The 15,511-nt window shown below is 40.6% G+C and overlaps 1 protein-coding gene and 1 long non-coding RNA gene across 7 annotated transcripts in view; one reads left to right on the forward strand and one right to left on the reverse strand.

The window, feature by feature from the left end:
- The window catches only part of NKAIN2 (sodium/potassium transporting ATPase interacting 2), a gene marked incomplete at its 3' end in the record, with an annotated part of 479,738 nt that overhangs the window by 444,458 nt on the left and 19,769 nt on the right, over positions 1 to 15,511 (forward strand). For all 5 annotated transcript variants that reach the window (XM_083731510.1, XM_083731508.1, XM_083731512.1 and 2 more), the window contains one exon: positions 7,123 to 7,183. In XM_083731510.1, the coding sequence (XP_083587636.1) occupies positions 7,123 to 7,183 (61 nt within the window). The remainder of the gene's footprint in view (positions 1 to 7,122; positions 7,184 to 15,511) is intronic.
- Positions 1 to 15,511, reverse strand: part of LOC310841029 — a 70,425-nt gene that overhangs the window by 38,840 nt on the left and 16,074 nt on the right. Inside the window, exon 2 of one of the 2 annotated variants that reach the window (XR_014562270.1) lies at positions 2,156 to 2,261. The exons of the other annotated variant lie outside the window; for it this stretch is intronic. This is a non-coding gene — a long non-coding RNA (uncharacterized lncRNA). The remainder of the gene's footprint in view (positions 1 to 2,155; positions 2,262 to 15,511) is intronic. 2 annotated transcript variants of the gene reach the window in all.

The following is a 15,511-nucleotide window of genomic DNA, read 5'->3' on the forward strand; positions in this document are numbered from 1 at the left end:
GCAAAGTGGGCTCTAGTCCATGAAAGTTTATGCCAGAAAGCATTATCCTTTTGGGCCCATGGATCTTCTTAGTGAGTGCTGTACCTGCCACCAGCACCCCTCTGATCACTCCTCTCCTGCCTCACCCAGATCAGAGACAAAAAGGGGAAAAGTACACACACAAAGTTTGTTTTCCAGAGGATCTGGATAGGAGTTGAATCCAGCAGAATGAAGATGAGCCTTGAAAAGCAGATCGGTTGTAAAGGGGAAGGGGAAAGGAGTCTCATTCTTCCCATTTTATCCTTGTATCCTTATCAATGTACTTTCAAAGGGCATAAAAGATAATCACCCTTATCACCTTGCATGGGGAAGTGGCAGAAATTGGGAGAAGGAGCTCAGAGGCTTTGTGGACACCAAGGAAAACCTCAAGGGCGCCATTGCACCCACAGATACCACATTGGCAACTACTGGCTTATTCCACAATAAATGTGTTACACTTTAGTGTCACAAAACTGTTGTTTTTTCTACCATTGACTAAAGCTGCATACATTCTTTCCCTCAATGAACTCTAGACATTGTAGTTCACCCCTCACGGAATTACAATTTCCAGTAACCCTTAATAAACTACAGTGTCCAGAATTGTGGGGGTTTTTGGAGGGAGGTGCGTCAAATGTGTTTTAAAGGTAGAGTGTTTACACAGCATAAACATGCTATCCTCTTGAGTTTCTGTTGAGTAGTTTGAGAAGTAACAGTAGGGGAAGGGATGCTTAACCATTAGGACTTCACTATCAGTGGCATATGCACTCTGGTTCATAGTCTGAGTTGTTTCAAGGGAAGGGATGCCATAGGGCACTTCTTGAACTGTTTCTGGGAGACTTTTCACACAATTTAAGGTGTGCATCCAGTATACAAGTATACAGTAAACCTATAAATGATCCACAAATGGGGCAACAATCATGTGTTTGCAAAGAGATGTATCATACATCATATTATATCATACAAGTACCCCCATCAAGTAGCTAAGATTAGCTAAAACTCTTTGTAAAGTGTGTGCGCATGTATGTATGTATTAGAAAATGAGAAATTGTTCAGTGCCTCTGAATGGTTTGTGATACCTCTGGACCAGGCTGCAATCCTGACCACAACTCATCTGGAAGAAAGCCCCACTGGATTCAATAAGACTTGTATTTGAGTACACATTGTTAGGTTTTTATTTTACTTGATCTCCATAACATCTGAATTCTCTCAAAGCTGGGGAGCTATGGATTGACTCTAGGCAGTATGCCTTCTTCCAGCTCTTCTAATCATTGCATTCTCCACAAAAGGAGCAGAGGTTTCAGAAAAGTACTCAAAGGGCTGAAGTGTTTCCATGGCAGCATTTCTATCTTTAGGGTAATTCTCTTAAGGCAGAGATAGGGTCCTTCTCTCCATCAACCCCCAAAGACTCATTATCTCCTTTCTAATGGCGACTTAAAAAAAAATCAGACTCAGAACCTAAAAGGTAACTCAAGGCTGGTGGCATAATACACATACACACAAAAGTTGAGGTCTGTTTTCCTGAAATACACTTCCTCATTGAAAACACTATAAATCTGGTTGTATCAGATTCACACACACACAGCTGACCTGTCATTGCTTCTCCTTTCTATGCATAAACACTATTGGGAAGCAACTGAATACCTATCCCTATGTGTGAACTAATAACCAATTATTAGAGAAAACAGAGTTGCAGGTGTGAACTTTAACCAAAACTTGATTTAAAAATCAAGTTTAAATACTGGGGACACCTGTACAGAAGTGGTTTGCTAGGTGGGGCAGAACCCCTATGCTAGCTCCTAGCAGGTGGTTCAGTGTTGCTTACCAGGAGGGAGGGACAATAAAGCAAGGAGGTCCGTGTGGTGCAAATGCACCAGCAGAGCCAACCCAGCACACCTGTCATGCACTTGAACCAGGCTAATCTCCCTGCTACTTTGTGTCTCCCAATCAACAATGGTGATGCACCTGCCATGAAGCTAGTGGAGTCACTCCACCTCACGCAGGAAGCCACTTCTGGGTTTGTTCTGCGTATCCAAGCAGAAGCCAGCGTCCATGTGAACATATGAGAATGTTCACTGGTAAAAAAATGTAAGAGTGAAAATATAATGAAAATTCTCTTAATCTTTCACTTGCTGCTTACCACTTGTTTGGAGCTGCTTCTTCCTTTGAACTGCAACTTCAATATGATTTTTGCTTAAATGGGTTCTTTGTAAGACAGGAGTTACTAAATATTTGGGCTTGGTTGCCTAAATAATGAGAAACTGTAGTCAGCATGACACATACACCACAACCCTAGACACACTGCAACCACACACGCATGCATGTACACATGGCAACCACACATACATGCACGCACTCACTTTCCCCCTTCTTCTTGAAAAATGTGTGTTTGCTACCTGCCCCCAGGTTGATCTTCTTGGAGACTGCAGCTGGGGAGACAAGAGTTAACCTGTGCTCAGCAACTGCAAGGAAGATCACACACAGCCTATGCAACAACTACATCATTAGAGAACTTTCCAGAGAGGGGTGGGGTCACAGCCAGAAAGATAAAAGTCAAGCCTTATTCCCCAGTTGCAACCCTCAAAATTGTTATTAGGCTTCATTTTTAGTTTTAGTTTGTAATAAAAAACCTCCCATCTTACATTAGCCCTAATATTTAGAGAAGAGAATGCATTCTAGTTGAAAAAGGTATGTCGTTAATCAGTAAGATTGCCTCCTGAAATTTATTTAATGAGTTTTTGCAATACTTAAGGGGATGCAACTGGAAACAATTAAAAGATCAGTGGTATGTACAATTTGTGCTACAGTACATTTGCTATGCGGTATGTGGGCGAAGGTTAGTTAAGAAGATATTAACTTTTGACATTTTAGCAACAGGCGTGTGGCAAACTCTGTTAATAAGAACATCCTCATCCCTGTAATTTTAGACCACTTTGGGGACTGTTGAGCTGTAAGTGTGATCCATTGATTTGCAAAAATAAATCAAAGAGCCAGGACTTGCACATGTGTGGGTTAAACAGCCCTTCAACTTTTGGTCACGTTAAGTAAAGGCTATAATAGCTCAATGAGGCAAAGACAGCCTGCTGACAATCACACAAGGTTTCACTGTTCTTTGCTACAGTGCATGTTAGCTCCTGCAGTGAATTATCATCCCTGCTAGTGTGAAAACCTCCCAGCAGAGCCTCATGACAGATGTGAAATAAATGTGGGATTTAGCTCTGATGTAACGTAGAATTGTTGGTAAGAAACAACCAAGACTATAAATGCTATTTTTTAAGGACAATGTCCTACATATCAGCAGGTCTGTGTTTTTGGACTTGTGTAAATGAGATGGGCACTACCTGAAAGGGAAGATTATAGTATAGTGCCATTTTCTTTTTTTCTTTTTTTTTTCTTTTTTTGAGGGATTCATTTAGGTCTTTACAAAGAGTAGCACCTGTGGGAAGATTTGGATTGCAGCCAAGGGGATCAAAACTCTGGCTATATTCCTTGGGAGAGGGTGAGTCTGCAGTAGGAAACAGAACAGGGGAAGTGTGTGTGATTTTTTAAAAAAATACTTGCCTGCTATCCATGTTTATTATTTACTTTCAATGTCAGGAATCCAAACATATCACAGAGCCTTGTGCATTCCCTTTAAGCCACCCTGCCAATATCATCATGCTGCTATACAAATACATGGTGCAACCACATTAGGAATACTGTGTACAGTTCTGGCTGCCTCGCCTCAAAAGTGATACTATAGAGTTGTAAAAAGTTTAGACAAGGGTAACCAGAATGCTCAAGGGGGTTGAGCAACTCCCACAAGGTGAAGCCACTTCTGCTATTGAAGCTCATCTAAGGAGCATTGTGAGATAAGCTGCAGGCAGGAAGAGTTGGGATTCCCATCCATGCGCCCCTTTTGTTCTAAAAATTGTCCCCTGACATATACATGATTGGACAGAGCTGGGCAGGAACAAAGGGGTTTGCTGTCTTCACATCTAAACTGGCCCTCAGTTTTGACCTATTTTTAAAGCCATATTTCCATACCTGTTCCCACCATCTGGTGGGCATATTGATAGTGAACAATAATTACTTAATGGCAATGTTGTGTCTGTAATCAGATTGGCATGAAGAGATCTCTGAAAGTAGGTTTTATCTTAGCAAGACAACCTGCTGTAACACAAATGTACTATTGCATTTCATGCCTCAGAAGTGATTGAATCAATAACTGCATCATCCAAGAACTGGAATAAATTATTCATGCTAGCCATTTTGGATATTAACATACAAGGCAGGTGGAGACCTTGTGTAATCCTGATCCTCGTTTAGATGCGTATTATCTTAAAGTTGTGTACTCTGGCTATTAATGAACTAACATACTGTACAGAGTTTGTGAAAATGTGACTCATCATTTTAGTTTTTTACTATATTTCCTTCCCATTCTGTTCTTTACTATTGCCTGATATCTTTACCTGTCAGATACACCTTTTAACACACCTTTATTCACATAGTGTTTAGTGTGGGAATTGTGGTAAATTTCAGGTCTGCTAAGTGCTCACTGTATTAGCTGAAGCCAGGTAATATAATAAATAAATGATTCCTAAAACTGTACAGCAGAATTTCTCAGCCTAGTGAGCTTGGGGATGTCTCCCACCACTTTTCACTGCACAACTGTGCTAATTTAGCACTCTTGCCAATGGCTATGTTAGAAAGATGTGAACATTTTCCGCGCAATGGCCAAAAGGTCAGAAAGTGCCATTGCTGTGCCGACCAGCCTCTATACACCCATCTAGGGCTGATCACCAGCTGAGAAATGGCAATGAAGAGGATGCTTCAGTGAGCAATTATAATTGGATCTATTTTGAGGCATGCTTGACAAGCTGTGCTGAGCCACAGCAGTGAGTCTCCTTATGCTGGTTGGGAAGTACTGTTCTACAGAACTCAGCTGGTGACTATGTTCAAAATGTGACTCTGCTATCATACACCATTAAAATGATCAGCCCTATCTAGTAGCTGCAATATCCATGCAGGGCTCCAAAAGAGCAGGGATGTCCCATCCTGATGTGAGGAACAGCTTGGTCTGCACATCCACCTTGCTCATATGAAGTCTTCCGAGCATCAAAGAGAATAGAAGCTCTGTTTGTAGAGCACGCCATTTTAACACTTAGGTCCTATAGAGCTTTGAAACGTTGTCAGCATTATAAAGTGTTGAAGAAAACATATCCTGTAGTACTAGTTTTAGTAGAAATAAATGCAGGTGCAGAGAATCAAGTGATAGGAAGTTCTTCTGATCTCAGTAATATCAAAGAAAAGATCAAAATGGGCCATTGATTTATAAGGAACAATTTTCCCTGATGCAATATGTGAAGCAGAATCATATAATTCTACCAAATTTTGTTGGGTGAGAAAACAGCAGCTCTTAATTTCACCCCTTATTTTTTACCAGCACTTGGGAAATGTTTGCACATAGCCTTGGTTGTCCATCTACACAAGGAACCTAGGAGTGAACCCTGCGGTAGTGCATCTCCCACTCTGTGTATACCCTGTAAGAACAAGGAAAGGTTATGTGACACTGCAAACAGGGCCTGTGCACGTAGGCCTAGTATCATGACGTTGTATACACTGGGGAGGAGATTGTGAGCCTGAAGGTTTTTCTCACACTCCACTGCATTGATAGCCTACAATAATAATCATAATAATCATAATAATTTATACCCCGCCCATCTGGCTGGGTCAAATCATGTGCAAAACAGCCAACATGGTGCTCTCCAGAAGCTTTGGGCTCCAGCTCCCATCATCTCCAGCCTATAGTCAGGAATGATGGGGACTGGAGTCCCCAGCAACTGGAAGACGCCAGGTTGACTACCTCCCTTTGGCATGATTCGCAAAGGGAATGTGCTGGAGCAACTGTCACAGACTTCGATTTGAAATTCCTTGCAATATTACTAATGATGAGCCACACAGCCCAATTTCTTCACCGTTTGGAGAACTTCCAGATTTTAGATGTTGCTTTTTTATTCTTCAGTGAACATATATTCCTCCACTATAGAACCTAATGAATATGTATGTTACACCTCTGCTCAATAATCTGCAGTGACTGCTAATTTGTTTCTGGGCAATTTCAAAGTTTTACTGTTAGTATATCCAGCTTAAGACAAGCTTACTTGCCCCATACATGCCTAGCCAACTGCTTCTAACTGTGGATCTTGCATTTGGTAAAGTGCCATATGATGTTTGTTCTGCATCTGTTAGTAATTTATTGTGGCAGCATCTTCTTTGTTTCAGCTAGCCTATTCATGCACAAAATTTTGTTATGTATACTTGTTTTTAATGTCTGCCGATTTTATGTTTACTGTTGATAATTGTTGTATGTATACTTCTTAGAGGGTTCTTTTAATTGTGGTTTATAGTTCTTTCTTAAACAAACATTTTTAAGTATTCAAAGCAATTCACACTCTTCATTTCGGTAACCCTATTATCAGCATTTTACAAATGGCAGAGGGGCTGACACTGCTGAGTTGGATGGCTGGCCCAAGACTTTGTTCATTCAGCAGTATTGTTTTTCCTTTGCCACTTTAATGTTTTGTTGCGGGGGTTTTTTTTAAGATTCTTTGGCAGGTTGGCATTTCCTCCACCCCTCTTCTTTTCTGGAATATGCAGCCATGCAGATATTTTTAAAAAGATGGGGCAGATCTCAATACAACAAGGCCATTCACTCATTCATTATATGCACGTGGCTATGATGCTATTGTCTCCGGATTCAGGCTCACAGGAGTGTCGTGGATAGTATAATAATGTTAGGGTGCATTTTTTACAATGTGAAAAAGCCTTCACTGGGAAAGTGGGTGGTATTATTGTATACTGATTTTCTATATGAATTTCATTTCTGAGTGAAAGGGAAAAAATGAGTGAATTCTTAAAAGAATTTTCCAGCATCGCAGTACACCAATGCAGCCATTATGGATATTTATCACTGCGGCAAACGTATAATTATGTTAAAGTATTGCAATTTTCATAGCAAAAATAAATAAATGCAGGGAAGATTGTTTTTGTCTTATAAGCGCACACCATTGTTGAGAATTCCAGCCACTTTTACTGTATATCTAATTCTGTTCCCTTTTGTTTAAGCTGGCAGGATTCATCTACGCCTGTTATGTCGTGAAATGTATCACCGAAGAAGAGGACAGCTGTAAGTAATAAAGGTTTATTACATGCCAGTTGAAACTATTTTTTATATCATCCATCTCACTCATCCATCCCACTCCAATATCATTCTGAATACTTTGTCATACTGTAAAATGAGAAATGGGTTGGGGGCAGGGGGTAGAATATTTGAACTGAGGCCATGACAGTTCGGAGCAAATGGTGGAAATGGTAAAATGCAGCAACAGAAAATAATTACTTTTTGAAGTGAAACACTACAAAACAAAACTTCCTCTAAAAATACTTCACAAAGATCATGTTTCTTGCTTCTCACCCATCTTAATTCTTGCCCTACTAATGTGTGGGTAAAAGTTCTTGTAAGGTGACTATTCAGATTTGTTGTAGCAGTTTTGGCAAGAATAGAATGCAACAGTTTCATTTCAAACTTGTTAGTTCATGTTTCTTCCAATCAAAAATAGTCAAGGAAAGGGGTTAAATGCTTGGTGTTTCTCCTGGTTTGTTGTGTCTGAAAAACCCTGTTGAGTGGAATGAAGTGCATAAACATAATGCAGTAACTTTAGCTTATATTCCTATAATCTTGCTTTTTACCTAATCACTTCTATTGCTTTGGTTCAGTTTGCTATCAATATCAATCAATTAATCTTTATTTGCATTTTCACTGGCCAGTTTCTCCTGTATATATGAGCATATATCAATAGACAAACTTTATAAATAAATGTAAATATCATAGCAAGACGAAAACATAGCCGCCACAGAAATCAAAAATACACTTCCTATTAAGAACAGTTTACTCACTCCTTTCTGATAATATTTGTGTCAGTCTAGCAAACGCATGCTGGGGAGGAACAAACTGCAACCTCTGGCTTATGTCTGAACCAGAGATTATGATTCATTTAGCTCAAACACATGATGATCAGTAACTCCCAAGCAAACCTTGGCTTATCTCTGTGGAGTGAAACAAAGCACATCCCCTCTTTCAGACACAACACCAAGCCAGTGATTATGGTTTATTTCTCTGCAGCACAAATGGGGTGCAGTGAAGAGGGTACAGTTGGCTTGTGTATGGTATACCAGGAGTGGAGAACCTTTGGCCCTCTAGATGTTCCTGAACTACAACTCCCATCAGCCCTAGTAAGCATACCCAATGATCATGGATGATAGGAGTTGTAGTTCAGCAACTTCATGAGCTGGTTTACTGTGATCTCCAAATGTGGCCAATCACACAGGGGGCAAGAAAGAGGAAGTTCCATGTTCTCTCCCCCTCCCCAATATTTATACACACCTTTACCTGTGTTGTTTCCCAACCTCTGCCAGAAGCAGCCATGTAGGTGGAGCACAGTGTAATGATGTCATGATACAGATAAGTATTCCTAAATGTTGTAGGAAAGTGCAGGGGTGAAACTGCCATGGAACTGCCATTTTCAGCAGCAGTCTGCTGAAGAGGTCATCTAGCTATATCCTGAATACATACAAATTCAGTTTAGACTATTTCGGTAACCACACACATAGTTCAACACTCTGAAATTGCACTAATTTCAGCAGGAGAAATTTAAGAACTAGCTGGATTTAACCACATGTGGTTTTCTCATTATCAAACCAAAATTCTTTCCCCGTTGTCATTAAAATAAAAAAGGGAGATTAAAGGAAAATGCATGAAATTTGGGAACAGAATACATGCATATCTTATGGCCAGAGGAGTGGTAGAAAAACAATGCAGAAGGGTGTCTAGATGTGTTGGCATCATCTGCCAGAGCACTATGGTAATCCATGGGTCCTACTTGCTCTGGAGTCAGTGAGGTAATAATGGGACTTTCAGGTTTGTTTGCGATAAATTAGAGTAGAGGAAGCCAGAGAATAAAGAAAATGGACAAGCCAAGTCTGGGTGCCTCTTTCTTTTTGATGGGAACCCTACTTCATGCTAGCAGTTTAAACAGCAGCACTTCTTTACAAGATTGTTTGGATTTCAAATTAAAATTTAAAAGGTTGCATTTTAGCTGACTGAAGATGTTTTGTTGAAGTTCAATGCATTGTGCAAGTTGAACCTATGCAGTCAGAAGTAAGCATCACTGGATTCAGTTGAGCTTATTAAAAAAAAAAAACCCCAATACATAGGATTGCAGAAATCTCATCCCAATAAATTAGATATTGTGTTATGTACTGTAGCTGCTTTCTCTGTGTATGATAAGGGAATAACACATCCAACTTCATTTTTAGACTTTCCTTGGAATATGGCTATAAGGAGAAGCTTTCATGATGTATTCTTGAACTTCAAAATTTATCACTACACCACTGCTTAAGGCTGCTCTTTTCCTCTCTCACATTTTACATGCAGCCTAGGGTTTGCTATGAGGAAATTCACTCTCAACAGTAGTTCAGGGTCTGACATAAAACATCATGTTTTAATGATCAGAGAATGTGCCAGTGTGTGCAGTCTGAATTGATTTGCCTGTCTGTTCAGTTGTTTACGTCCTGACCTGTCTTAAAGGTATAGGGCAAGTAATCAACATGCTTTCAATTATTGCTATCCATATGGATAATATTTCAATAGATCTACTCATCAGGGATATGACTTGTCTGGGCACCATCCTGCATGTCTGCCATGAGAATGATGTTTGCCAGTTTCAATCTCTTGGTTACCTTCATTTTCCTATAAAAATTAGATGATGTGGAGCTCCTGGTGTCCAGAACATACCCAAATAGTACATTAAATACAGTGGTCTGTGCTTGTTCAAAAAGTTTATATGCCATGGCTAATTTGTGGCCCTCCAGATATTGTTGGGCTATATCTCCCATCATCACTGACCACCTTGTCTGGGTCTGACCACTGAGAATTAGAAGCCAACAACAGGATTACAGGTTAGCCACACCTGCTATAGAACTTCTAAGGGAACTTTTTATTTATTTTACATAGCAGGTTAGGGAAATTCCTATTCTCACCTGGTAATCACAAATTCTGTAACATCAATATACGGGTCTAGCACTTAAATTATCACTTTAAGGGCTAATCTTTCCAAGCAATCCCCTGAATCTCACTAGGAAGTGTTTGTGGAAACCTGAGATTCTTGGGTGAACACTTGAGTAGAACAAAAGCTACATGAGCCAAAACTAAAAAATGCAACAGCAACTGTACATTTTAAGGCAGCAGTGGGAAATTTGATCCAGCTAGTGGGCTGGATCCATAACTCCCCACCCTCCATGGCCCACTTTGACAGGGCCATGGAAAAGGCTGCCAAATTCAAAAAGTGCTGGATCAACTGGAAATACTCAGGAGTGGACTGAGAGCGCACCCCCACTTACTCCTTTTTGCATGGTCCTGTGGGCTGAGCCATCCCAATCCCAATCAGATGATGTCACGAGATGGACAGGCAGGCATGTTTTGGGCCAAAACATGCCTTGGCTCAAATGTGGAGGCCTGGAAGCCACAGGACACAGGTTCCCCGGTGCTATTTTAAGGGTTAGGGTTAGGATTCAACTGAGTAGATGCACAGAAGGGTCATGGAAAGTGGATGGAAAATAGCAAAGGTGAGCCAAGGTATCAAAATAGGATATAAATCTCTATGAGAAATTCTGTGGAAGTAATTATAGGGTAGAGATAAGAGACCCATTAAGGGAATAGGAAACCCAAGATCTGTGTTGCCCCAGTCCCTTTCTCTCTGCATCACTCTCTGCAGATATTCATATCTTAAAGCATTTGTCTTCCTAAAGTCATTGGCATTATTAGCTGCAGCAATTTAAAACCACTAAAATGTCAACACCTATCTTTCCTGGGTGGGATATAATCTTTCCCAAGCATCTTGTTTGTGTGTGTGTGTTTTTGGAAATCTTATTAGAGCTACATTTTCTTAAAATTGCACAGTAATTCTATTACTTTGAAATATTCATTTAATCAGTTTAAACTCTCTAGCAATTTGACTCCTCTAGTACAAGCTTTATGTCAGGAATTTCCAACAATTCAATATTTTTTTTGAAAACATCATTAAATATTTAGTTACTTAGTGAAAAGCTCTCGAGGGTCATCAATAAAACAGCAGCCTTGTGGGATTTGTAGGTTACATGAAATTAAAAGAAGAGACTTACTATTTCACTGAATTCTTTCCCTCCGGGCTCTACTCTGCCTAAGGAAGAAGGGCTGATGCAAACCGTGCATTCAGAAGACACTGCCATGACTGTCTAGAGCAGCACAGTGTGTTTGGCCATGCAGATGCCATCTTAGCTCACAAGAGCAATGTCTTCTTTCAATGTTCACGACTCCATCTTTGGATGTACACACTGGCTTCCCCCAAGCAGCAATATTTGGCTTAAAGCAGGGGTCAGGAAGGGAGAATCCAATGCAGAGTTTTTGTTGCATTTCAGTATTTTGCATTACTGCTTGTTACTCTGCATCACCTCCCTTGCTTTCTTCCCCTTGTTTTATTTGAAGCAAACACCAAAAATGGCTAAACTATTAATGCCACAATTACTATTAGAAAACATGATCTGCGCTTTGTGTGACTTCTATCCTCCTTTTCTACTATGAAATCAGATCTTGAGGAATACTTCACCTTGTGACTGTTGTGTTGAAGCACCTTAATAAAAGTAGTCAATAACCAAATTATTAATTTAATAATAAATTAATATATTTATAAAGAAAAGTCTATCCTCTGAGTTCAGTTGGGCTTATTCCCAGGTAAGTGTTTGCATCTCGAGGCCCCAGGACCCACCCCCAAAATAAATACACACAGACACTTATATTAGTTTATGTTTTTGGGCAAATTTTGGCCACAACTTTATTGAAATACAATCACTTAAGCGGCATTGGCTTAGGCATTGACTTCCCCACTATAACTGACTCCACCTCTCAGGGTGATCGTCCAATGGAGTAAACCAAATGAGGGAGCTAGGTCAGTGAGGACAAACCTAAGCTCACCCCGGGGTTCCTGTGGTCCTGCCATGGCTCTAGCCCCTCAAGCAGACTTCAGATGAGATCCAGGACCCCCAGATAACTTTAGCGGACTACCCAGTTCCTGGAGGGGCAGGTGATGGCTGCACCTACCCTCCCCACAATCCAACTGAGCCAATGCCTAACCGCCACCTTACAAGTTGTGACGATTTGCTAAGGGGTAGGCAAAAACCAAATGGCTAAAGCCATTCTGCCAAATGGAAAAATTCCTACCCAGCCCCTGTTCCAAAACAGGCGACCCAACCAAAGCAAGGTCAAGTGACTCTACCTAAGCTAGGGAGGGTGGGCAGGTGTTCAACAGTGCAAAGCAAGTGCCCCTCCTTGCGTCACACTGCTGTTTTTAAAGCCCCTGGGATCAGGCCGCCCACTGGCTATTGGCTAAAATCGTCTGGCATGATCCCAGGGGAATGGCCAGGACACCTTGCTTCCCCCCCCCCCCATTTTAACCCTGCCAGGTGAGTTCTTGGGTCCTGTGCACAATCAGAACCCTCTGTTATGAGGATCTCATTTGTAGGAGTATGCCTCAATTCTATATATATATTCTTGGAAATAAATCTTATTAGAACCAGGCAGAGGTCCTTCTCAGTAGTGGCACCCACCCTGTAGAAAACCCTCCCATCAGATGTCAAGGAAATAAACAACTATCTGACTTTTAGAAGACATTTGAAGGCAGCCCTGTATAGGGAAGTTTTTAATGTTTGATGTTTTATCATCTTTTTTACTATTCTGCTGTGAACCGCCCAGAGTGGCTAGGGAAACCCAGCCAGATGGGTGTGGTATAAATAATAAAAGTAGTAGTAATAGTAGTAGTATTTCAGAGTAACGTGATTAGGAGCTGGTTGAACACTGCCAGCCTAAATTCACTTACTGGAGAGGAAGTCCCGTGGAAATCAGTGGGACTTGCTTCAGATGTAGTAAATCAGACAGAAAGGTATATAACATTAAATCTTCTGATTTGTTTAGTTCATACTTGCTTATCCATGCCTTGTTGATTTCTTGCTGAACATGTTCCAGGACACTAAATACCAATATCTGTTAATGTGGATGCTCAATATTTCTTGGGAATCCATACTAGATTGGGTTAAAGTGTTGTTAGAATGTGGATTTCTTCCAGCCATTTAAGCCACACCTTATAGTGAAGCATGCATTTTAATCCATGTCAGTGACTTTTAGTGCAGACCTAGGAATGTCGTTTATTCCGCATTAATGCATGTTGCACATCTGACATCAGAATTTAACAAGTATCTTTTTTAACTTACTGAAGATTGCAATATTATGCTACTCATGTTCTGGTGCATTCTAATGTTGCACTAAAGATGCAAAGATGCTATATTTTCTGTCTTTAAATTTCAGTAACTGATAGCTATACATCACACCCCCTTCAGACAACTGATCCAGGGACAGTGATTGCATTTGGCAGCAGGCTCTGTTCTGAATTTATGCATGTTCAGTGGAACAGGAACACTCACCTATTCAAAATGCTGAGTTTGCTATTTAAAGCCCTTCATGAGGCACGACTGTGGCTCCAGGGGAAAGGGGCTTCTCAGTAGTGGCACCCCAGCTGTGGAATGATGGCATTGCGGCACCTAAGACCTTTGTATTTTTTCCAGGCTTTTAAAGAGCTTCCAGGTGGCAGTTTAGGATTATAAACATTGAGCTATCATAAACTAGTCATTGACAACAGGCTTTATTATTACAGGTTTTTACCTGGAAAGGGTTAATCTTGATTAAACAGGGGGAAATACAGGATGACATTTTAATAATGACACTATGTAGATTAAATAAATTGCATGCGTGAGGAGCACCTTTCTGAAAAGCACCCTTAATTTCTATCCTTTGTTTTTATGCTGTTTGTTTTTGGGGGAGGGGTTGTTTGTGCTTTGTTTGTTTGTTTTTTGCAGACTGCTGTTTTATGTTGTGGTATTTTTACATTCTTGTTTTAATTTGTTTGATTGTGATTTAAACTTTTTGTATGCTGCCCTGAAAGCTGGTTGAAGGGGAGTACATGAAAATAATAATAATATGCCCACACAAATTATATGAGAGATTGGGTATATAGCAGGGTCCCCAGTGATAGGAGACAAGCTCATGCGCAGCTGATTTGTCTGTACACTGCCTGTGTGTTCTCACATTCTTCTGAACCCAAGTAAAGTAAGAGATGGAGCTTGCTGCTTTGAGCCTGCTCCTTTCTCCCAGACTCTGGATCAGTTGTCTCTATAGGGCTGCTTGTGTTTATACAATGGTGTATATACATTTACTCAGGCTTTTCCCTTCACACTTCTTCTGAGTCTTTGATCTACTCCATAGTTGGTATTCCAGACTTTTATACAATGTCAGTGCTAAATGCCCCACTCAGTCAGTCAGTAGGACATAGCTGAAAAATAAACAGTTGAACACTGGACTCTTTCTTTAAAAGCTGTAAAACTAGGATGCAAAAGAGAGATACAGAAATAGACAGCAAACATTGCATTGTCAGGGGAGTAGTTTGTTATATGGATCCATGTTCCTGTTTTGTATGCATTTCCTCCCTCCCTTCTCCTCAGGGATCCTTTTATGTGGCCAGAATAATTCAAGATCATGCAGAATTTGCAGCCTAACAAACTAGAATGCTCTGAGATTACTATCGCTTACATTGTTTTGGTCCTATAAATGGTTCCTTGAGGCACAGAAAAACCAAACCAAATGTATGCATGTATTTGAAGCTCTAACACAATTTCAAAAGCTTGAATATTTTCCCCAGCAGTTCAGCAAGCCTTTAATAAGAAATCATGATGTTGGGGAGAAATGAGAAAGGTTATCGGAGCAATCCTATACTCACATAACCTCAGGTCTGGAGATATACTGCTGCTACAGCCAACATATCTCATGTTTACTAAGTCCAGGTGGGGAGGGGAGGGTAAGAAACCCACAACTGGAAAATTCAAAACAGCATAAAAATGACAGATATAACCCCAGTGTCCAAAACAACACTGCCAAAGCCCTCCAGTTGGAAATGGTGTCATCTATAGCACCCACATGCTACCCACACGTGGCAGGAGCCAGCAAACTGTTGGCAATGGGGGAAAACACACTGCAGTTCATTGCATCACTATACAGCATACAAGATGATGCTGAAGCAACCATCAGCCCCAGTGGCTTAGCCAGCAATGACCCTGCTACTGCTAGACAATCTTCCATCTCTATAGACAAGGGTTCAAATCAACTTATGTTCCTCTCATTTACTTTTTTTTATGAGCACAACACACACAGCCTTCAGTGGCTCACTCTATAGGTCCCAGGCTTGGGAAGCAGGAAAGTTCAAGCCCCAGCAAGGGAGAAGGGAAAATATGGCTCAAGTCTTCTTTTGCATGCCTGGCTTTAAAAAAATGTCATGGTGCCTCAAACTTACACTGCAGGCTCCACAGAACAGCTCCC

The sequence above is a fragment of the Podarcis gaigeae genome, assembly GCF_964106915.1.
Source record: "Podarcis gaigeae genome assembly, chromosome: 3".
Taxonomy (NCBI): Eukaryota; Metazoa; Chordata; class Lepidosauria; order Squamata; family Lacertidae; genus Podarcis; species Podarcis gaigeae.